At 46.8% G+C, this 22,716-nt stretch overlaps 1 protein-coding gene and 1 pseudogene across 1 annotated transcript in view; both read right to left on the reverse strand.

The window, feature by feature from the left end:
- Positions 1–20,091: 20,091 nt before the first annotated feature.
- LOC142558051 (uncharacterized) lies at positions 20,092–21,331 on the reverse strand (annotated as a pseudogene).
- A 325-nt stretch (positions 21,332–21,656) lies between these two features.
- Positions 21,657–22,716, reverse strand: part of LOC142558401 (uncharacterized) — a 58,351-nt gene continuing 57,291 nt past the window's right edge. The window contains exon 5 of the mRNA XM_075670541.1: positions 21,657–21,688. Coding sequence (XP_075526656.1) covers positions 21,657–21,688 — 32 coding nt within the window. The remainder of the gene's footprint in view (positions 21,689–22,716) is intronic.

The following is a 22,716-nucleotide window of genomic DNA, read 5'->3' on the forward strand; positions in this document are numbered from 1 at the left end:
TTCCGAGGCCACAAATAGAACGTGCCTTTCCTATTCCGAAGAGGGCACAGTTAGAACGGCTGTCAGTTGCAGGACTTCGAAGTCCTAGCCTTGCTTTTTTATTATGAGTCGACAGCGATTGCCTGGATAATGTTGAGGTCCTTATTGACGGTGGTTGCTGTCGGTGTTCCAAGATAATCGACGCGCTGTGCACAGCTGTCCAAAGCGAGTAAGTTGTCAACGTGTTGTCCGATGCGCTAAAGCTAGTCTGAAGCAATAAGACGACGGACACCGACCGAAGAAGTACTAAAAAAGGAATAAATCTAAAAGACGTTCCCATTCTCCTACGGAAGCCTTGTTCACAATGGGATGAAGCAAAGTTCACGGAAGCTTATGTATACTTCAGAACGCGACGTCAGCAGCGCATGTATGACGGGGTGAGGGTTCCCTCGTTTCGATTGAGCATGTGACGTAGTTTCTGTATCTCCAGCGATTCCAGACACAGCCGCGTTTTCAGGTTTCTTTCTTGGCCGATAACTCTCGAGCGATCCCAGTAAATCTTGTGACCCGTTGCATCCGTGTGCTCGGCAAGGGCATTCGAAACTGTACGTTTCTTTTCGACATTTTTCTGATGCTGCCTTAGTCTCTGTTTGAAGTTGCCTGATTCACCGATGTATGCGTAGTCGCAATCTGCGCAGGGTACCTTATAGACTACGCCAAGAAACGATTCTCTCGGAAGCCTGTCCTTACCGCCAACGAGTGCTTGCCTCAGCTTACACCCGGGCACGTGCGCCACCTCAACGTCATAACTGCGCAGAATGCGAGACAAGGTTTCGCGTATCCCTGGAACGTAGGGTGTGGCAGCACGCTTTCTTCGTCGGGGATTAGTCGGACGGACTGAACTGGACAGGTGGCGTTCCACAGCATTCTAAAAAGACGTGGTACAGCCGCTTGCCCAGAGATCTCCTCGCACGTGGTCCAAGCCTGTGGAACGACTTTCTGCTGTGGTGCAAATGCGGTTCGCCCGGTTGAGCAGAGAGGCACCAACCGACCTTTTGTGAGCGTCAGGATTAGCGGATTGAAAGTTCAGGTAGCGGCCAGTGTCAGTGTCCTTACGGTATACGCTGAACGAGAGCCGTCCGTCGCGTCTGGTGACAAGTACGAATAAAATGGAGTCTGTTGTCGACCTTTGTCTCAACTGTAAATTGGATGGCCTTTTCCTGACTATTTAGGTGCGCAGAGAACGAAGCCATAGTGCTGCGCTGAATCACACGAAAACAGTCGTGCACATATATAGCACAGAAAAACTTTTGGCCTAGGACTGAAGGACGCGAGAGCACGACTTTCCAAACACTCCACCGTAAGATTGGGTGCAGTAACAGAGACGAATGCACCCATTGCCGTACCGTAGACTTGCCTGTAGAAGACCTGGTCGAAGCAGAAGTTCGTGTTTCCAAGGCAGAAACAGAGGAGCCTCTTGAGGTCGGGAACATCAATGGGCGACCTGCCTGGCAGAGTACTGTCAGATCCTAAAGCAGAAGTGCATGCAGCCATGTCAGTCGGAATTGAGGTAAACAGCGAGACCACGTCAAACGAAACCATCACCTCGTCGTCGTCTAGAGACACGTCAAGAACTTTTTCAATAAAGTCGCAGGAGTTGCTCGCATGCGTTGAGCTCTCCCCATGAGTGGAGCCAGAAGCTGGTGCAGGTATGCGGACAATTTGTAGAGAGGGGAGCGGGTGTAGTCAACGATTGGACGCAGGAGGACGTTAGACTTGTGAACCTTCGGCAAGCCATTAAGTGCAGGTGCTGCACCGTTATGACGTTATAGTTGAAACGTCTTTTACATTTCATCCTTTTTTAGTATTTCTTTCGGTCGGTGCCCGTTGTTTTATTGCTTCATGCTTCATCCCGACCAGACGGGCATCCCTCGAACCCTCTACTTTATAAAACTAGTCTGCGCCAGGTGAAAGTGCTTTCTCGCGAATGCCTGTTACCAGCACAAATGCGGTGGTAAGCCAAGTGAGGTCTCGAGCATGGTGCTCCAGCTGGTTTTATGTTCTTCCATGCTTCTTCCATGCTTCTTCGGGATCCACATGGAACATTTAACGCTTAATGTCGACCTATGTAATTGGGTTGTATTGTTCTTGCGCTTTGTTGCAAAACTTTTTTTGTTGCTCGATGTTATGTAATATTCGTTGATTTATTTGGACTCTTTGTGCATGACTGACCGTTCATCCTGCTGATTTGCCAACTGTAAAGGGGTCGGGACCTCGTCAAGCTGCTCAAGCTTTTAGTCCCGTACTCCTCCTATTCCAAGGGAAATAAAGTTGATTGATTGATTGTTTGTTTGATTGATTGATCTGTCGGTGCGTGCCGCTCAGGCAGTGCGGGATTGCGGTTTTGATGACAGGGCAGCTGAAGTAGTTGACATGAGCATTGTTATGACGAGCAAACACTGGCGAAAAGTTTTCGATTTGGAGATATTGAGTGCCCGGGTGGCCTTTTTTTTTCATTGTGCAATGATGAACTGGGTGCTTGGATCGGTCATTTGTGCAAAGTTTTGGCCCCAATCGTTGCCACCCCGGCACTGATTGAAAGGTATTGTAAAGTGGAGGGCTGTTGACGTTTCAGAAAGGCACGAGTGAAGGGGAAGAATGGCTCGTGGAATTAAATTCTCGGGTTTTACGTGCCAAAACCACTTTCTGATTATGAGGCACGCCGTAGTGGGTGACTCCGGAAATTTTGACCACCTGGGGTTCTTTTACGTGCACATAAATCTAAGTACACGGGTTTTTCGCATTTCGCCCCCATCGAAATGCGGCCGCCGTGGCCGGGATTCGATCCCGCGACCAATGGCTCGTGGAAGGGTGGATAAAATACCACCAGGAACGTGTGCAGGAACAGGGCACACAGACAACCGCTACAGTTGTGGGGAGACAGTTGAGGTGTCAATGCCTTATTTTCTTTTGTTCCACACGAATATGAAGCGCCATTGTATTTACAAATTAGCTTTATTCTCTCTATTTTATTTATTGCAGGTCGCTGTACAAGAAACGAGCTGGCACTTCTTTTATGTGCTGATGTTGGTAATCGTGAAGACAAAACAAACAGTTCCACCTAGAGGAAGAGAAAGGAAGGACCTCGTGTACTGAGATTCGGGTACACGACGAAGAACGGCGTTTGGTCAGAACATATTTCGGAGCTCTCCACCACGTCTCCTCCATGGGTGTGGATTAGGTGTTTCCCAGTTATATAGTTGCAGGGTGCTTGCAGTCAAAGTAAAGGTGAGGCTTATGTATTAGCACACACATTAAACACGTTCGCACCTTCACGGGTACTAAAGGAACATTTTCCGACTCTACACCCCTTCATTACGCACATTCATCACCCATTTTACTCGGAGACCCTATAGTAAGGGCGTGTTCCAAAAAAAAAAGGAGGACTGGAGGTAAACATCCTAAGGTAAGAATTGCTGCTCCATGCGGAACGCTTTCGTACATCTGCTATAGGACGCTAGTTAGCATTGGTAAATTATTCTTTCAGCTATAAGAATGTTAGGTTTCAAGCGCAACGAACGCATTTTCTGTGATATAAGCTGTGACCTTATTTAAGGTATCTTATGAAATGAAGTTGGAGTTTCTGGAGGAGGAGGAGGAGGAGGAGGAACATTTATTGGAAAAAGAAAGACAAGCAGGTGTCTTTCTGCTTGAGTGTGGAGACGCCTTCAGTCCCCAATTTATACATATAGTCACCCATGCTTGAAACGATGAAACATGACTGTGTGGCGCAGTAGAGCACTAGGGTGTCTGGCTTTCACGTGGAGTTCCTGGGTTCGAATTCACCTCCATGAATTTTTTTTGTTACGCAACTTAAGGATGATTTGCGTGTCCTTTGAGCTCACTTACGTAGTAATGCTGCTAAACTATTCACAAATAGTCGAAAGTATATAGCGAGCTGAAGGTGGCATTTTTGTTACCCTTCGCTTCTACTTTAGCCATGCACCCTTCTCTAAGGATGCTAATCCAATAAGGGTACTTTTATGAACACCCTAAGGGTGCTCGTGAGGCGACGAGCTGGTTTTTTTACACCTTTAAGGGTGTTAATATGTTTAGTGCGCCCAGTTTCCAAACATGATAGGAATGAACGAGCATCCCTGAAATAAAGCGTGCCAAAAATATCTTGATTTGCTCGCTTAATGTCACGCGCTTACTGTTCAAAGAAAATTTACAAGGCTTTCCTCTTTTTCTCCTTTTTTTGTACATAAAGCCGAACACAAGCCCGAATTTAGGGACTGGGTTGTGGAAGACAGTTGCTAGTAGTAGCAAAAGAAGCCGCGGACAACACGCGACCAGGATCTCATCGGCGATTGCCACCTTGAAACGAAAAGTATTTCTGGGGCGCGCTGTACGTCGTTGTTTCCACAGATCATGCCGTCGGTGGGATAACTCGGTCAAATTTAATAGTGTAGCTCGGTTCCGAAACCTGCACCAGCTTAAAAAGCCACAAAGCTCCCCGGTTGCCACGAGCGATACATTAAAACAGTATAGTTTCCCGACTGTCCATGGTGGCTCAGTGGCCATATGGTTGCGTATACTGCCGCTGTACACGGAGTCGCCGGTTCGATTCGAAGCCGCTGTGGTCGCATCAGACGGAGCCAACATGCAAAAAACAATCGTGCATATAAACAATCGTGATATAAATTTAGGTGCACAATAAGGAAGCCCATGTGCTACGAATATAATTCGGACTCCTTAGCTGTGGGTGGGGTTTTGGGAAAATGCACCGCCAATGAACGTATCAGTGACGACAGTCAACCTAGCTTTGTAGGTTTGGTTATATCGACCACTTTCGATAATGCGGTCATGGAAAAAGCTCAGGACTCAGTGGACCTTGTAGCCACAGCAATAAATGCTGATTTTTTGGTTGTGTGAGCTTATTGTGTGTTCGTGAATTTGCATTCTGCGCTGATAGGCTGTTGGCGTTTAGCGACGCGCACGATCACGTCGCAATCCATCATCATGCCTCTCTTTCTTGCAGCAGAGGATGAAGACGAGGAGGAAAAAGAAGAGAAGGTAAGGATGTTAAGCAGGAACGCGTCTGATGCAGCAGAGGAATCGGAAATCATCTAATGCGCTCTAGAAGCTGTTCACGACCAGTCTTCTTGTAAGATCGAGGCTATGCAACGAAACTCGCATTGGAGGTGAGCTCGAAAAGAACAGAACGTGACATAAAGTCTTGCATGCTCATTGAAGGCACGGATGCACGACACGTAGGAAGATGGATTCGAGGGCTCAAGACTTAGAAGACGTACCCCCGTGTATATAAACAAAGAGGCACACCCGAAAATGAACTCTCGTGATGCGCTATAGGGCGCTACATAGTCGTGAGCGCATTGAAATTCCCACTCACGGCTTTGACCCTTGGCGAACACGTGTTTTAGATAACAGTGAGACGTCGAAGTTCCTCGTGAAGCCAAGCTGTCCCTAGACGGGATCCACGGTGCGCGGGACGGAAGGAATCAATCACTTTCGGTTTCGTCCCCCGGGCCCGTTTAAGGTCTCACAAAGCGCTACGCTCCCTTTTTCATCATTGCTTTTCAGTGTGTTTGCTTTGGACCATAGAGTCTCCGATTTTTGTTTACAATCCTTCATTAGCATTTTGGTTTATTTTTTCCCGTCTTTTGACTCAAGGATAGCACCACTCTTCAAACGTGCACGTAGCAGGCGGTGCTTTCTTTTTCAAATCGCGTCCGCTTTGTAGCAGAGGGAACGGAAAGACCAGCGCCCATCGTTCACAGCCCTGGCAGCCGGGCTGACGGATGCGTAATATTATTTCTTTTCTTCAGACGAATTAGTGTTCGATGCATTTGCACATGCGCGCAAAGGTCGTGAGGAGTGTTTCTAACGCAGGGTGGTACCGTGCTTGGTGGTCCTATACGCACCACTGCCTGTGGGTGTCGGTTCGTTCCGTGCCGTCTATAGTGCACGCCTGCTCGGCCCAACCAAGATGGAGTGCCAGGCTGTGAAGGTGACAAGGGAAAGGTCACTGTTGCCCGCCACAAGAGGGCGTTGCACCGAAACTTTCGATTACTCTTGTGAATCTAGTGATAGATTCAACACACAGAGAGAGAATAAACCTCGCAAGGTCTCACTACAGCGGAGTGAGCGCAATGCGATAACATTACCGTGTCGCATAACATAAACCGATATTCAAGTTTATCTCCCTTTATTGTTATCCTTGAGCTATTACGAGTCGATCTACTGATGTTGTCCAATGCTATTGGCCAACCTTCTACAACCTTGATTCGGTGATGCGGCCTGCCTACTTATGACTTTAGGAGATCATTCCTTCTACTTGTAATGCATCGTCAATATATGTCTGTCAAAGCTGCTAACTTACACACCAATGACAAGCGTTCCCCCAAAAAATCAGCATGACTGCAGTCTGACACGCGAATCGCGTTAAGATAAATAACACACAATTATTCTGCCATTTTCCGTGTCTTCAAAGTCCTGGCCATCGCACATATTGTTCCTTATTATCAGCATCGGCCCAACCACGCTTTCAATATATCGTGTCCGAATCCATGGCCCAGCGACGGTTGTCTCTCCCTCCCCCCCCCCCCGTTACCTCCCCCACTTTTCTGAGGAAAAAACATCTCGAAGGCAATGATTTTCCCTACTGCATGCGCCGAAGGGATTTGCGGAGCCGGAAGCACACCAGGGCCACCACATTTTGGACACCACCTGTGACGATGCCTCCCTCATTACCGCGGGCGAATTCCCGCCGGCCACAGAGTTTCCTACAATTACTAGCAGGAACTATTAGTGCTAGTGCCTGCGGGAGCTGCAAGCAGGGAAATTCCGCCGACGTGGGAATGACGGGTAGCATAATGCCTAAACATTGTACTTTTAGTTTTAAATGGCTTCGTGATGCAGCATAGTGATCGTCTTGAAGAAACCATTGCGTTTAAATATGTAATTAAACATTAATAAAATTGTCCGAAGGCTGAATTGGAGCACTGGACCTCTAGCACTGAAGCCTGACATTGAAACCACTGCGCCACGGACGCATGGACAAGAGAAACAACTTATATTAGCAGCGATTATGCGTGCTTGCGTAGTCTTATTAACTTTTGCATTAAAAAAGTATAAATTGCATTGAAACGCAGTTCACTTTAAGCCCAGATAAGGTGAAGTGCACGAAGCCACAGGAACGTCTAAAGCCCCGAGCACTAAGATAAGACGAATTCATGCATTACCCATCATTCTGAATAGCTACCCGGGAGCGCTAGTTTTCGGACGCCAAGGGACAAGCATACGCGACCAGCGGATGATACGCGACCCTGGGCATCTTGGTAAGCGTTGAAAACATTCCCCTTTTTTTAAATTTTTGCACACAAGTGTTAAGTGCTGTTCATGTTCAGCGAAAATATATGGCGTACCTAGGCGCGTTCAAGACCACGTGCATTCGTGAGATTCGGGAAACAATAGGTCAGGACCGCGGAAAACTGATACTATGTAGTGAAGCCTAGCAAAACGCACAAAGGGGGGCAAATCAACGGATCTCTTAGGTATGTAGGGCCCTCTGGGCCGTACTTTTCGGCAGCAAGGTAGCCTAGCCGCTTGCGGGATTATCTTACTGCGCTATGTCAAATGTTCGGTTGCAGTAGTCGGAACTTAAAATCTCTCCCCCCCCCCCTCCCCTTTCTCTTTTTTTAATTTGACATTCTCTAGTGCACTACATCTACAGGCTTGGAGTGACGCCTGACCCCGGCGAAAGACGCCGAGAACGAGTGGGGCTATACTAATCCAGGTACAACCAAATTATGAAGGCCAACTAAGCTTGAACAAAGACACTCGCTCACCAGAACAGCAATTGACCTCCCTGGTGCAGTATTCGGCCACAGCCTCCCTGATGATATTTACAATTAATCACTGGTCCTTAGTCTCCAGAAGCTGCGAAGCACCTGATGAAGGCGGTGATCAGACCTGTAACGCAGCAGAGGGTGCTAAGAATTTCTGGGTCCGGACAGGCCGCCAATGGAAACTGACACTTGCAACGTTTAACAGCCGAATTCTCCCGAACCCTCTCGAGTGAGGCTATAGCTTAGCAGGACTCTTTGAGGAACTATCAGACATTGTTTGGGATATTATCGGCCTTAGTGGGATTAGAAGAACTGGTGAGGCTTACACAATCTGCTATAGAGGTCTCCCTGATAAGAAGCAATACGGGGTAGGATTACTGATTCATAAGGACCTAGCGGGCAACATTGACTAATTCTACAGCATTAACGAGAGGGTAGCAGTAGCCGTAATCAAACTTAAGAGGTATAGATTAAATGTAGTACGAGCCTACGCTCCAACATCCAGCCATGACGATGAGGAAGTAGATCAGTTTTATGAAGATGTTGAATTAGCGATGAGTAAAGTGCAAACTTGGTTTAGAGAAGTAATGGGTGACTTCAATGCAAGAATGGGGACATCACCATCGAAGGCCCTGAGTGCCTTGCATAAAGCTAGCGCATGAAAAGCCTAAGAGTACGTACCAACTAACCCGTATGGCCGCGATTTTTGCCCTTGTAGAAAGCCTGAAGTGTGACCAAAAGCAGCGCGGTATAGCTGGCCCGGTGGCAACAGCTATGACAAGGAAGACGTCAGCAATTTAGACGATAACAACACCGGCGATAATGCCGCTAACGACGAGGACAACGGCATAATGAGCAACGATACCGATCGCTGACTAGTATCGCAGCTCTATCGTATCCAATCCTTACTCTGGACAAAAGCAGTTTTATCAGAAGTTCGTCCACCAAGACAAGGACATGACTTTGATAAACGTAGTGATATCGCCCGTCACCGAAACTCTGAAAATTTAGAAAGCCTGCAGAACACACATATGCATTCCTGTGAAGACTATTTCGGCGGGGATCCAGAATATCAGCTTGACTATAAAGTCTAGATCGCCTACGCTTGGTTGCAGCGAACGGGTAGAAAGGGTGAAGAATACTGTGGCGGGTGGTGATGGCAAGAGACACTACCTGAGGGTGCGAGTATTCACGCTTGTTTCTATCATTCAGTCACAGTGTTAAGCACTGTAGCATTAGTGTTTCAATTTTTCTCTGAAGGTTCATTATTCAGGACATTTATGTCCTTTCATGTACGAGCATTTTATACGGGACTCGATTACTGCAGGCTGCAATATTTTCTTTCTCCGTTAACCTGAATTACGCGGGTGTTGTGTCTGTCTTTGAAGCTCTAACGACCGCGGCTGGCAGATTCTTTTGCATCCCCTGCAAGCCAGCCAACACTGAAGGACATCGAGCTGACTTCCAAGCAGGAAAATACATCACCAGCAGGGAATAACGCCCATTTTACTAACAGCAATGATTTGCAGCGTGGTTTATGAGAGAATCCCCGTAAATGTAGCCACACTCGCCTTTGACAAAACGTCATAATATTTCACCGCCTGTTATGCTTTCCCAGACTTCGCGCTTTCCAGCACTAGATGGACGTACGCATCTGTATGCGTACACATATATCCACGTACGAAGTGAGCTGCTCACTTGCACATGTATACGGTCCTACGACAAGCTAAAATTCGCGCACTTTTCAACTACGTTGGCTTGATCTACTTGTGACTCAAAGACCGTGGAAACTGCCAGTGTAGCTGCACCTGCTTCAGGTTGAGTCAATTGACTGTCGGTTTGAAGGACTTCGAAAAACTCATGGGACACCGATAAAAAAACATCCCTCATCCATTGTGTGCTTTTTTCTCAATTTCAATTTTGATATCAAAAGCGATATTTCTCTTTCTTGACCGGTTTTCGTTTCGATACAGCAAAACGGCTTTTTTTTCGATGCTACTCTCGGGAAAAAAATAGTTGTTCGAACCGGCTTCAATCATTCTGTACTTGTTTGCATAAAGTAATAGCTATGGAAAAACTGTGTAAACATATTTTCCACGAAAATTCGGCGGTGCTCCAAAGCTGTAAGTAAAAACCGAATAAACAAAACAGGATGTAACAGAAAGAAATCTCGTTGTGGACATCTCGGAAGCAATACACCAGAACAAGCTTGCAAGCTCTGTCGCACCTACGTCACTCTTCACACCAATGTGACCACCTACTTCAGTCAACACACACAGTGTAGTTCAGTAGCTATGACATTATGCTGTTGATCATTAGGTTGCGGGTTCGATCCTGGCGGCAGTGGCCGCATTACGATGGGGATGGAATGCAAGAACGCACGTGTACCGTGCATATGGGTGTGCGTTAAAGGAAATACTAGGTGCTCTAAATTAATGCAGAGTTCCCCAAGAGACATCAGCTATGCGACAAGCTACGTAACTGAGCTCTAAGACGATAAGAAGCTCGAGTGTACTTAAAAACGATGTCTCACGGTTGAACTACAATTTAAGCCAACGCATGGAGGAAAAGGTCCCAAAAAGGTGAGCTATACATGAATCGAAAGCTTTTTTTTAAGCTTTCTTCGGCTATCTCACCCGTTGTCGTGGTCGGACTTCGTCCAATGAGGGCATAGGCTCTCCAGTACTCCGGTTGCACAGCTTCTTCGTCGCTGAGTACCATATGGATATGAGTTCAGGGAAAGCTTCCTTTTTTTTTTTGCGTCGGAAGGTTCATAGTCAATCAGAGCCTAATATTACAGTACAAGCTCCACCTACAAAAACGCAGTGCACCTGCCCTTCACCTCTGAAAGAGAGCCGAGCCAAGCCAAGCCAACTGGATTGCTCTGCTAATGTACGCAAATGCTGCGATAATTGGAGAATAAAAGAGTGCTGTTTCACGCTAGAACATTACCGTTGGTTGAGCAATAATGTCAGGATCACTCATAAGATTTTCCAGACGTTCAGGTCTCAACCTAAGATATCGGTGACACAGAGAAATGTCTCTACAGGGAAAAGAGCAGTTTTAAAATGCGCAAGACCAACGACAATATTTTTTTTTCCATGTGTAAATAAATTACGGGACTTTCGCCACAACTGGTCGTTGTGCCGCACGATGAGGAAAGGAAGCAAGAAAAGTAGTCGAACGCATGATGACAACGGAAACCACATTTATGAAAACTACCAATGACCAAACTATAGCTACACAGAGCGTTAACACACATGATATGGCCCACAGACTAAGCGAGAAGAACTAAGGTTGTCGTGTGTCTGAGAAACACAGTTCAAACGGCTTGCGGTAAGGTGGACAGGAGACGAGGGGTTTCTGGAGGGAGGTGGTTGCCGAAGTGAGGGGCGATGACGTGACGACGTAAGACGCGACTTGGTGTCGGAGATCGTTCGACATTCATCACACCATGTAGACTGTAATAGTGTGATTTAAAGTGGAAGTGGCGAAGCCACTGTCAAGCTGACACCATTTTCAGTTCTATTGCACAGCATTCGCTGGCAAGTAGCCCAGCAATCTCGGAAGCGAAATCTTGAAAAATCTTGTCTGTAACGCAAAATACGTGACACCTTTCCCGTATACGTAGAGCTCCATAGAAAATTCATGGGATTGGGGTGGGCGAACTTGAATTTGGGGGTGGACCAACATGAATTTGGGAGTGGGCCAATTTGAAATTTGGAATGGTTCAACCTAAATTTGGGGGTGCGCAAACTTGAAATTTGGGGGTGGGCCAACAGAGAAAGAAAAGCACATACTAGGCTAAACATAGGGAAAGAAAAGTAGAAGCCGAGCCAAAGAATGCTACGCGTTAGGAGACAATTCTCTGAATTTCTGTAGCTTTTGTTTGTTCATTTATTTTGTTCATGTCCAATATAATGTACTGCACGTTCGATACGTTATACTGCATTCAATGTTGATACCACAGCTGTACTCATGCCTACGTGTGAATAAATTTTCCTGTGATTTGTACAAAATGGCGCTTGAGTTGGACAGCGTACACATAACCTTTTCATTCTTACGTTGTCACCGATTATAAATGTTGAGTTGGCGGGCGGCTGCGTCGGATTCTCTGGTGCCTAGGCTGAGCGTTGCGGAATGCGTTGGTCACCGGCCGAAATCCGGTACCCTTCTCTTGTCGAGATGCTTAACTTGGCCTTGACGGCTTACCAAAGCTTCGGTAAGACTGATTACCACGGGAAGTGGAATTCGATTGATTTGAAAGAGAGAAAGAAAGGCAAAGAAAGGGAGGTTAACCAGAGATTATCATCTGTTGGCTACCCTGTACTGGGGGAGGGGCAAAGGGATGCGACATGTGAGAGAGAGAAAAGAACTTAAAAAAGTAAAAAAAAATCATGAAAAAAACACACACACGCACACGTACACACGGCACACACGAACTGTTTCTGTGGGCACTGTCGCGCAGCCTGCAAAGGCGTTCCTAGTGTTACGCAGTGTCACCGTAGAATCCTACGTCACACAGTGAACATTCACAATTTGTCAGAAAGTCTCATATCATTTAAGTACCACAGCAGCGCCTTCATAGCGGATCGCGCTGATGTTCACGTAGATCTGTTTCCAAGGATGTTGTTTTCTGTCATTGGGCGCTTGTCCAGTTTGTCTAGGGTGGCTGAGGGTACTGCTCTTTGTGGGTTGAAACAAGAGCACTCACAAAGAAGGTGCGCGATTGTATGATTTGAAATAGAATTCTTCGATGGGTATTCGACCTCCGTGAAGCAAATGGGCGGAGGTAAACGCGCATGTGCGCATATCGATGTCCTGCCATGGTCGTAATGCTGTCATCATTCCGTCTCCTTGGTCATACCGGCGTCGGTGTCGCGCCGTCACCATCAACATAACGATGTCATGCCATCTATCAAAACATGTTCGCAATAATTATCGCCACCGTCATCACGCACTGTTGCTATTGTTTGTCTGTTTGATTTCTGCAGTTCGTATCAGTTATTAAACTACACTGACAATATGCTTCGACTGTTCGATTCTTTTCCGTTTCAGAGAAAGAAATAATCGATAACACTAGGTTCGCGTGAGAACACGTTTCATTTTTCCGGTTCAGTTCTGGTTCGACTGCCCGCTCAAAGCAGTGGCACTTGCACTCAAGATATGCAAACGCGTGCCCATAATTCCGATGTAGAGTAGATTCTCCAGGCTTTATAACACCCGATAATTGGCTCCCCCCTCTGTGTCTCAGTTATTCAAACTCTTACCCCTCAGTTTTTGCTTGTGATGGCTTTGAGCAGCCCGGTGTGGCGCTGCTCCAGTGTGGTCTGCTTCCCACGGTCTGACCACGCAGCTGTCATACGTGGGGGAGCCGAGAGGTAGCCTAACCAAGAGCACCTGCCGCCGGGGGCATGCACACCACCAGTCGGTCCGGATCTGGGGCTGCCGCTGCCTCCTATTTATGCTCTTGTAGTTCTGCTCAAACTTTATTAGTGCCAGACCTCGCCCACTGTTCATTTTGGCGTCGACCGCCATGCACTCGAACCTGTCACAGTCACGGAAGTGTGTGATGCTGGGCTATCGTGCGTTGAACAGAACTTTCGACGGCAAAACAGCGCAGAAATTGAAGACAGACGGTGAAAGTGAACGGACAACACAGAGCGTGGAAACAGTTGGTTCAGAACTTTATGACATGCGTTCGTTCGCGGAAACATATGTTCGACAACGACAAAATAACGTCCTGAAGTGGAACTTGGGAGTGTCACTGTTACTATTGATTTCGTCGGTTGTACTCTTCGTCCCAATGCTGCATTTCTGGCAGCATTATAGGCCCGACCTTCTGGCATTTTCCTCAAGGCTGTAAAAAGCTTCGCGTTAAGCGTCCCGTTTGTTTCGTTTCTTGCATACTGTGCGACGTTTTCTGCAGTGGTAGCGTCAATTGACGCCACCAGCGCCGAAAGGGTTAAGCCTCCTAGCAGCGTGCAGTTCGCCTCGAAAGCCCTAGAACTCAAGTTTCGGCTTGCGCAATGCTTCAGGGTCGCCGCCGAAAGCAAATTATAACGCGATGGAACAGAAGAGAGAATCCTACACCTGCGTGAGTTGTGTGTTTATGCAGACGCTGCAGATGCGGAGGAGGCCTGGGAAACTGCGTGTCGAATCGGCTCCCGCAGCCGCCAGCGAGACGCGGCTCCATCGGCGCCGTGCGCGTGCGTGCACGTGTCGCTGCACCTGCGAAGACGACGGCTGCTGCTGCTGCTGCCCCCGGCGCATGCGCACCTGACAGCCAGGTGCGTCGATGAGGCGCCCACTTTCTTCATTTCCCAGCCGCCCTCCGGCACCCTTTTAACGCAGCAGCAAACCGAGAAAGACGACCGCGGATCGATAACTATATACCCCGTCGCTAGTTGTGCGAATGCCATATGGAGGGCTCGCCGCGCATAATATCGTCAGACACGTGAGACCCTGTATAGCGTGCAGCGTGCAAACCGAACGCCAGGCAGGCGCTGTGGTTGCAGTAACTGCGGCGCGCAGCCGCTGGGAGGCTGTGCTGTTGTTTCCAGACCCGAACGAGGTGGAGGCCGTTCCAGTGTGGGGCCTGATCGCAAAACTGTTCCTGACACACGTTAAGAACGTCTGGTGATTAAATATTATCCGGCACATCGGGGTGTGGCGTTGAGACCCTTGGACAATAACGTAAATTAGAAAGCAGCCAGTCACCCAATCGGTTAATTAATCTCACCGTCTGTTCATCCTTTTCCCTGCCTCTTTGTGTGGTCTGTACGCACAAAAAACTAATCAATCAATCAGTTAAGTAATTAGGTTGCACACACTGCCCTCATGACAAAAGAGAAACAGACAAACAATGAATGAAATAATTAGTTAACCATGCATGTCTGTCTGTTACCACGAGGGCACTCCGCCTAACTCTTCGGCGCCGAACATTTTTGCGGCTGAAATACACCTGGTCAATATTAATACGGCGGGAGACTCATGCTACACACATACAACCTGCGATGCTCCGGAATGTTGAACCCTTTAATTTAGTTATTCGTCCAACTGATTTCCATGCGGTTTGATCCAGTCCAGTACTTTTCCCACAAACACCGTAGTCAGTCACAGTATTCCAAACTGCATATGTTGAAATTCACTCTTCTCATATAAGCAATTAATCAAAATCACCACACTTTACGACAGAATTGGCTTGATTTTCAGTATTTCAAGTATGGAGCGGTAGGGGGCTTCGCGATAGACTTTAAGAACGCCGCCCCCTACCGCTCTGTAGAGTACGCAGTTTGTTCGTGCTCTGTCGCTTTCTCTGTGTCTCCCCCTTCCACTGGCTTTCTCTGTTTATCCTTCTTAACACTTCGCCCGTACAGGGTAACCAACCGGAACTACCTCTGGTTAACCTCCCTGCCTTTCTATGCATCCTTTCCTCTCTCTCTCTAGTCAGGAGCACGACAGAATGCTCCCTCGTACAGCGTTGCAAACCTTGAGCAGTGGTCAGCAAGTTCGTCATGATTCTCTGTGGCTAAATCCTGCTCCGAGCTGTCTAAAGCGAATGCTAAACTCGCCAAAGATCAACGTTCCACTACACAAAAGCACGGGCACGAAGGAAGAAACTGGGGACAGCCTTGCAAACGAAAGCAACGGGGCAGTGGTTTCTCTGAAACTGCTGTATTCGTAGCCCATTCAAACAATATTAAGTACAACTCGCTCAACCTTTGGCAGAGCGTACTTCAATAGCTCTCTGTTTCTTCGCCGTGGCTTTCTTGCAGACGAACCGCGAGGAGCCGCTGGAGCAACAGATTTGCTCAATGGTTACTGGAATTTGTTGACCTTAGGCCATTGAGGAATGACACCGGAACGTTCTCGCTGTCAGCCTGACGTCGTCACAGCCGCCTTCTCCTTCCTGGCTCCGTCATTTTACGCAACATGTCAGTTTGCATATGTGCACACACAACACTAATGCAGGTGAGCTAGGAGGCGGGTGGGACGGCACAAGGAGTGCTCGCTGAAAGGAAAGCTTCATTGTGCCAAACTGCCTGCTGCGCGCCATTGTATTCGCATGTACCCACCGTCTTGCCACAATAACGCTCCGCTACAATCCGTTCAGTCCTCTCGTCACTTTTTTGCATGTGTCGGCTTTCAGAAATTCATGGTCGATTCAATACGTTTCTAGCCCCTCGTTTCATTACACAGACTTTATATTGAAACATGAGTGCCATGCGCTTCTTGCATGAAGACGTAAGTGCCCCAGTTCTACAACCACACGCTATATAGACGGGGCAAATTCTCAACAAAGTTTTCGTAACTCTCTGCTTACTTTATTTAGCCTTCGTTCATACGCCATGAAAGGGAGAATATCTGGTGGTAAACATTTTCTTTACAGTCACACGAGCAGCTTACATGAAAGATTGCAGCCGAAATAATGGACTCCTGTTCACAGTTTACATGAAGATCCTTGGAATAGATGGGTTTGTTTAAGGTGTGGGCTATGACAGAGATAATGGCACTTTAATATGGCGGCCACAACATTTCTCACAGGCTCATCATACTGTTCAATACAGCCTCGTACTTGCAAAACGCTCCCACACGACAGGAACTAGACCAACACACCTTCGTTGCCATTTTAAAAATTAATTTTGCTACCTGCGCACAAATATTATGTCATTTCAAACTGTCCGCGCACGTCTGTTAAATAGGTTTGACTCAAGCATGCACACTTAGGCCTGGTCTTGTGTGACAACATAGGCAAGATACAATAGACATCTTGCGGGAAAATGAGCGCCGTCTATAGTACATCACCAAAAGCTGCAGCGCTTTGGGTGCGAGGCTATCTGTGTGGAAAACTCGAACTGTTGGGCGAGCAGCGCCATTTGCTTTATGGACGTGCTTTCCTCGTGTAGGCTTGCAAAATGATTGAAGAAGACCCAGTATCCTTCGAATTTTCACTGAACGGATGGACCACTGACCTGTCGTAATGTACAATAAGTAGCGAGTGTTTGGTGTTACTTAAACTCAGTTACGCACTCTGTGCGTCAAGCTCATCGTGGATGGGCCCTTAAAGAAGAAGGGTATGTGATGAGCGCAATGTTGAACATCAACACGGCTGACGCTGAGCTTGGGCTTGTGCGGGCGGCGTGCAAACCAGGTGCGTACACCGTTTCTGCATGGTACCGTCGAGCCTCGGGCAACATCGCTGGAGCACATTGTGAATGTGTTGCAAGGTAAGAAACTTTTTACTCGGCTGTTTATTGAAACTGCAATATAGCCGAACTGAACCGTTGGGACATGCCGAATAGCTATAATTTGCAAAGCTCCGAAAATCAGCTAACTCTGATGCAACTCACAACCTTCCCTGTCCCAATATTTGTTACTTTTCAAACTTTCTGGGCATCAGCTTGCCCCTCCTCCGTCGTCTGCTGCTGAAGCGGTTATCGCCGTGCAGGAAACTAAGTACGGTTTCGGGGAGGCGTTGACCTTTCCCGATGACTCGGGGGCAGTTACAACGACTCTGAAATGCTTTGCGCGCAGGAGAGTATCCTGTTTTTAGCACATACATGCATGTTAATGCGGCTTCTCTCTCTGATTCTCTATACTATTGCACAGCGCGGCAGTAGCATAGGAGGCTCACGTTTGCACTAACATCGGTTATTTCCGGCGTTCTAAGCCGCTTACATGACATGATCGATGGTCGTGCGATATGTAATAAAAGTCCAGGAGGCTGCTCAGCTGTCAAAACCCTTGGCGATTCCGTGGTTAAACGGCCGTTATATGGTGCGCGGTCGACGGTCGCGCAATGTCATTAAATAAAAAAATAAGATAAAACGGGAGGACCATATCATTCTCGGGATTCCCGACTTCGTACGAGTTGTGCACTATGCTTGAGTATGTTAAAGCGCACCGGAAGAAAACGATACGATGCGATGGTAGATCGCACTCAACAATATTTTAGGTACTCTAAATACTTGTTACTTTTCAGGTTGAGTGAGACGTGCCAGCACGTTGCCGGCCTCTTACTCACCGTTGCCGACAAGGGGGCTGTGCGGTGGGAAAACAAGCCATCATGCACGGACTTGCCATGCAAGTGGATTGTGCCTTCAGAAGGTTTGTATCATTCCATAAGTGGCAGTAATTAACTTACTGTAATCCAATTACACCAATTTAATTACTTCTCTTGGTTATTTGTAATGTAATTCATTACTTTTCTGGTCTAGTAATTTGTTAACCTAATTAACTTTTTGTGAGTAATTTGGGAGCGAAAATATTTAATTGCTGCCTAAATTGCTTCTACATCGAGGGTGCACTCCAGCTCTTTGTGGTGTTGGCAAAGGTTTGCTCTCTTGTTTGCCGGGTTAGCCATCTTGAAAACAGGATCGAGCAACGTGAAAAGCCTGGGCCAGTAACGCAATGAAGTTGGAAACGTAGGGGCGTGTCCAACTGCTTTCAACAGGGGTGTGTTCAACTGCTAAGCTGGATTTGAGAAAAGGGAAATATAGATAGCTTCTGGCGCTTTATGAGAACCCAGACATACCAACAAGCGATTTAACAACATTTTAGCTGTACCCAAAACAAAAAAAGTTTTTTACCATACACAATACAGGGTTGCTCCTAAAAAAATATCAGTAGAACGGCTATTTGGCCGTGCAAAGGGCACCCTGTCTTCAAACCAAAGCAAATATTTAGGCGCTGAATCTGGAACTCAGCTACCCCTGCGATGAAGTAAATTGAGAAATACGAGATGGCTGTAGTAGCTGCATACAGTTTTTTCTGAATATGAACAGTAATAAGTAATTAAAAAGTAATTGCAATTACCGTCTGAAAGTAATTGTAATATGTCATTGCTCTTTGCGATCATTAATTGGTAATGTAATTTAATTACATTGTCGCAACTTCCAGGGTAGTAATTAGTAATGTACTTTAATTACTTCTTTGAAGTAATTTTGCTATGCATGTATTATTCTGCAAATTTATTTGCTAAATACTTCCTTTAGTTAAGCTTCTGGGTCATGGTTCTTGAAACTGTGAAAATCACTGCACACTTGCATGCTCAACTTGCTACTGGTGCATGTATAACAATAAAACCCTTTGGCGAAAAGCAGTACATGATTATGGGGCCTGCTTGTTGTCTCTATTTATACCCAAAAAATGCATAAAAAGAAACTCTGAAATGCTCAATTTTTCATTTCAGCAAGGAAACCAGCAGCAAAACGTCCACTGCAGGAAATTCCTTTCCACAGGAACGTTATCAACAAGCCACCATGTACAAAACGGCTACGCGATTACAACCCTAGCCAAAAGGTGACTTCTGATGCTGATATTTCCAAGCTGAAGGCAAGCCTTGTGACTGCGTGCCCAACACTGCATGCAGTGCGATATATGTGCCCCCGCGAAACTCAGCTGGTCACGAAAGCAGCCGCAAATGTACGTTTGGAAATTGGTGACGAGGAAGATCTGTGGGGCAGTCACGCCACAGAAGTTGTGGATCTTCACTACAAGTCTTTGAAAGCGACATCAAGTGAGGAAAGACAGCGCATATGCACCCGCACACTTGCACAAGCCCACAACAAGAATTGGTTTGCTGAAAGAACAGGCCGCTTGACAGCATCATTATTTAAGAGAATATATGTCACGTCACGAAACCAGAGGGTTTGCTGGGGACTGTGCTTTACCCAAATGACAAAGCAATATCAGAAGCAATGGCATATGGGCGGACGCATGAAGACTGTGCAGTGCAGTCTTATGTGCTGCTGATGAAAGCCAGAGGCTACACTGTTGAAGTGAAAAACACAGGGTTGCACGTGTACACTGTAAGATAGGGAGATTGGAGGTAGCAAGGTGGACTAGCTTAATTTGAAGAAAATGCAGCAGCTTTGCACACACAATGATAAATGCAATGCTACGAATTAATAGAGCAGAGTAGCTCAGAAAACAATTTAAGGTTTATAGTATCCTAGCTAAAATGAAAGAGTGCACATAATGCGAAGGAAACAGGAAAATCATGTGTTTTTGTGATGCTGTATTACTGTTGCTTGTGCACCGTGATGACACGCTGATTAAAAAGTCTAGGATTTCACAAGCCATTTGAATGTGTCAGCTGATGTGTGCTCTGTATATGTCACAGGATGTTTTATCTGCATGTCTTAGGGCAGCACACATGACAATATTCCTTGGTGCCATATGTGTGCCTTCTCTGAATAGACTGAAAATAAAGCAACTTGAATTTTACACTGTTTTCATCAATTTATTTCCTCATAAAACAGTAAAATCGCAACACAGTAGTAGCAGCAAAGAAAGAAAAAAAGCAGTTTGTGCACTGAAACTGTTTTCTCTGCTTATACAGCCACTTCATCTTTTATGAGTGGATTCCTAAAATTGCTGAGGAAGCAGCACACTTGAAACACGTGGTCAGCAATATCAATCATGGAAATTGGGAATGGCCGGTCAAGTAGACGAAAGCTTTTCACGCGTGCAATAGCCCGTTCAACATGGACTCTTGCACAGGCAATGCGCCGCGTTTCATGGACTGGAGCTGGTGGCATCTGTTTTTGATGACGCTGACGGAATGGCGGTCGGCACACAGTCACTCCAGGTGGTATGTGGGGAAGGTGAAACCTTTGTCCACCATGACTGCATCTCCTTCTACTAACTCGTCGAGCAGTCCACTGCTTTCCAGGATCGTCGAGTCTGACACTGACCCACCCCAAAGGCGGGAAACAAACGCTATGTATCCATCAGGAGTGCACCCCACAAGCACCTTGTATGTGTTGAAATGTTTTTATGCTGAAAATGTTTGCCTTTGGGCACTTAGCGACGATTATCGCTGAATTCTCACTTCAGTTGCATCAAGAACCAATCTTGTGTCCGCAGAGTCACGAAATGACTTCGGCAGGTATGGTTGCAAGGCTTCCCGAGAAGGTAGCGTAGTCAGTTTTTTTAGCTCTCGTTTTAGCAGATTCACCCATGTGGTGAAGATGCGGCTAACCTGGCTTTCACATATTAGGAAGTTGCGTGCTAGCTCTACACCACCTATTCCTATTCTCAGCCTAAGCAATGTCATAAAGAACTCATTTTCCAATTCACTATCTTTTCGATGGCCACGGAAGCCCTTTCCGCTTTTCTGGTTCTAACCCCAGTATGCCATTTCACTAGCAAGGGGGTTTAGGTAGTCCAGTAAGCTTTGGAAAACTCCAATGTTTGGAAGTCCAACATAATGCATGCATTTGCTTGGATCACGCAGTATTTTTACTGTGAGAAGTCTTGACTCTACCCTTTCAAGCTTGTTTTCAAGCCTTAGGTTTCTGTTCTGAAGCTGGATAGCAAGTTTCTGCAGTTCACCGAGAGTGCGCTCCATGCGTCTCACGTTGGCACAACTGCACTGTTGACAACTGCATTCTGGCAGCGGTGCCTGCAATGGCTTGGTATCAGCAACTGATGGCAAAAGGAAACAAACTGTCACTTTCACTCGGGTAGCAGAGGTGCTGTGATAGAACATATTGGTTGCCTGGTGACAACCACTGTTTCCATAGCTGTACTGCATACGGCACAGGAATCTTAAGAGTGTCATACCGCGGTGGTCACATTTCGATGGAGGCAAAATGCAAGGGGCCCGTGTATTGTGTTTTGTCGGTGCACGTTAAAGAATCCCAGGTGGTCAAATTTCCAGAGTGCTCCACTACGGTGTCCCTCATGGACTGAGTCGATTTGGGACGTTAAACCGCACGAAACCAATCTAATGTTGACCTATAATAACCCATGCTCACTCCGCTCCGGTTAGAAAATAATCACGGACCCAGCTTTATTTCAAAGCCAAGCATAACCCTTGCCAAAGTCCACTAAAGAAAAAAAAAACGGGACTAAAATGCTGAAAGTGCAGTTTCATGCCAGTGATTTTTGCAGTGAGTTATGGAAAGGAATTATAGGTGCAATGTTAAGAGACAAGAAAAGAAGAGGAGGGGTCGGGGAACAAATCCGTGTTGATGACGGCTTGGTTGAAACCAAGAAGGCAATATAGCCGACGGGCATTAAAGGGAAGCTGAAGAGTCTGTCGAATTCAATAAGACGCTCATATACGGATGCAGGAACCTTATAAACCATGCAGGTAAAATTTGGGGCTTTTTTTTCAATTAGGAGCCACGTAATCGTCCGTTGAAATTGCGCTGTAGCTCCGCCCACCGTCGAATGCCGCGCGCTGCTGCTGACGCTGACGATGCGAGCGGAGACCGGAAACCGCGGTGTTGTGACGTCAACTCTAGTGTTTTGCTCCTTCGCAGCGTCCGCGACCGTGCCTGACCGGGCTTGTTTCTGCGTGCGTGCCATCGTAATCTGCTTCGATCGACCCTGCATTCCTTTGTTGGTGCGTCTGCGTGTATGTAGAGTGGTAGTCAACGTGCGTGGTAGTCAACGTGAGTGGTAATCAACGTGAGTGGTAGTCAACGTGGTAGTCAACAGATGAAGGTCACTACACGTACTGCATGAACCGGGAAGCTTTTCACGCGTTTAAACCGTCTTTGTAGATTGCCGACAGCTTTGGACAGCGCACAAATGCCGACGATCGCATCCCCGCTTACGTTCCACGAGGAGGCATGCAGGAACACAACACTACAGTTGTTTGACCGGAAACGAGCTCACTAGATCGGCGAAAGATCGGCGAGATCACTAGATCGCTTTGCAAAAAACATACTCACCAAAGAGCATTTCCAACACGAGGAGATCCCAAGACTTTGCTTTCGTTCGCGTCGAAAGCACTGCTCGCACCAGCATCGTTTGCTTCTTCGAGAGGCCGACTCTTCGCAATCGGCTCGTACATGTAGGGAGTAACGCCGAACTCCTCAGAAAAACGCAGTCTCTCTAAATTTTCCAT

This window comes from Dermacentor variabilis, chromosome 9 (assembly GCF_050947875.1).
Source record: "Dermacentor variabilis isolate Ectoservices chromosome 9, ASM5094787v1, whole genome shotgun sequence".
In the NCBI taxonomy this organism is placed as follows: domain Eukaryota; kingdom Metazoa; phylum Arthropoda; class Arachnida; order Ixodida; family Ixodidae; genus Dermacentor; species Dermacentor variabilis.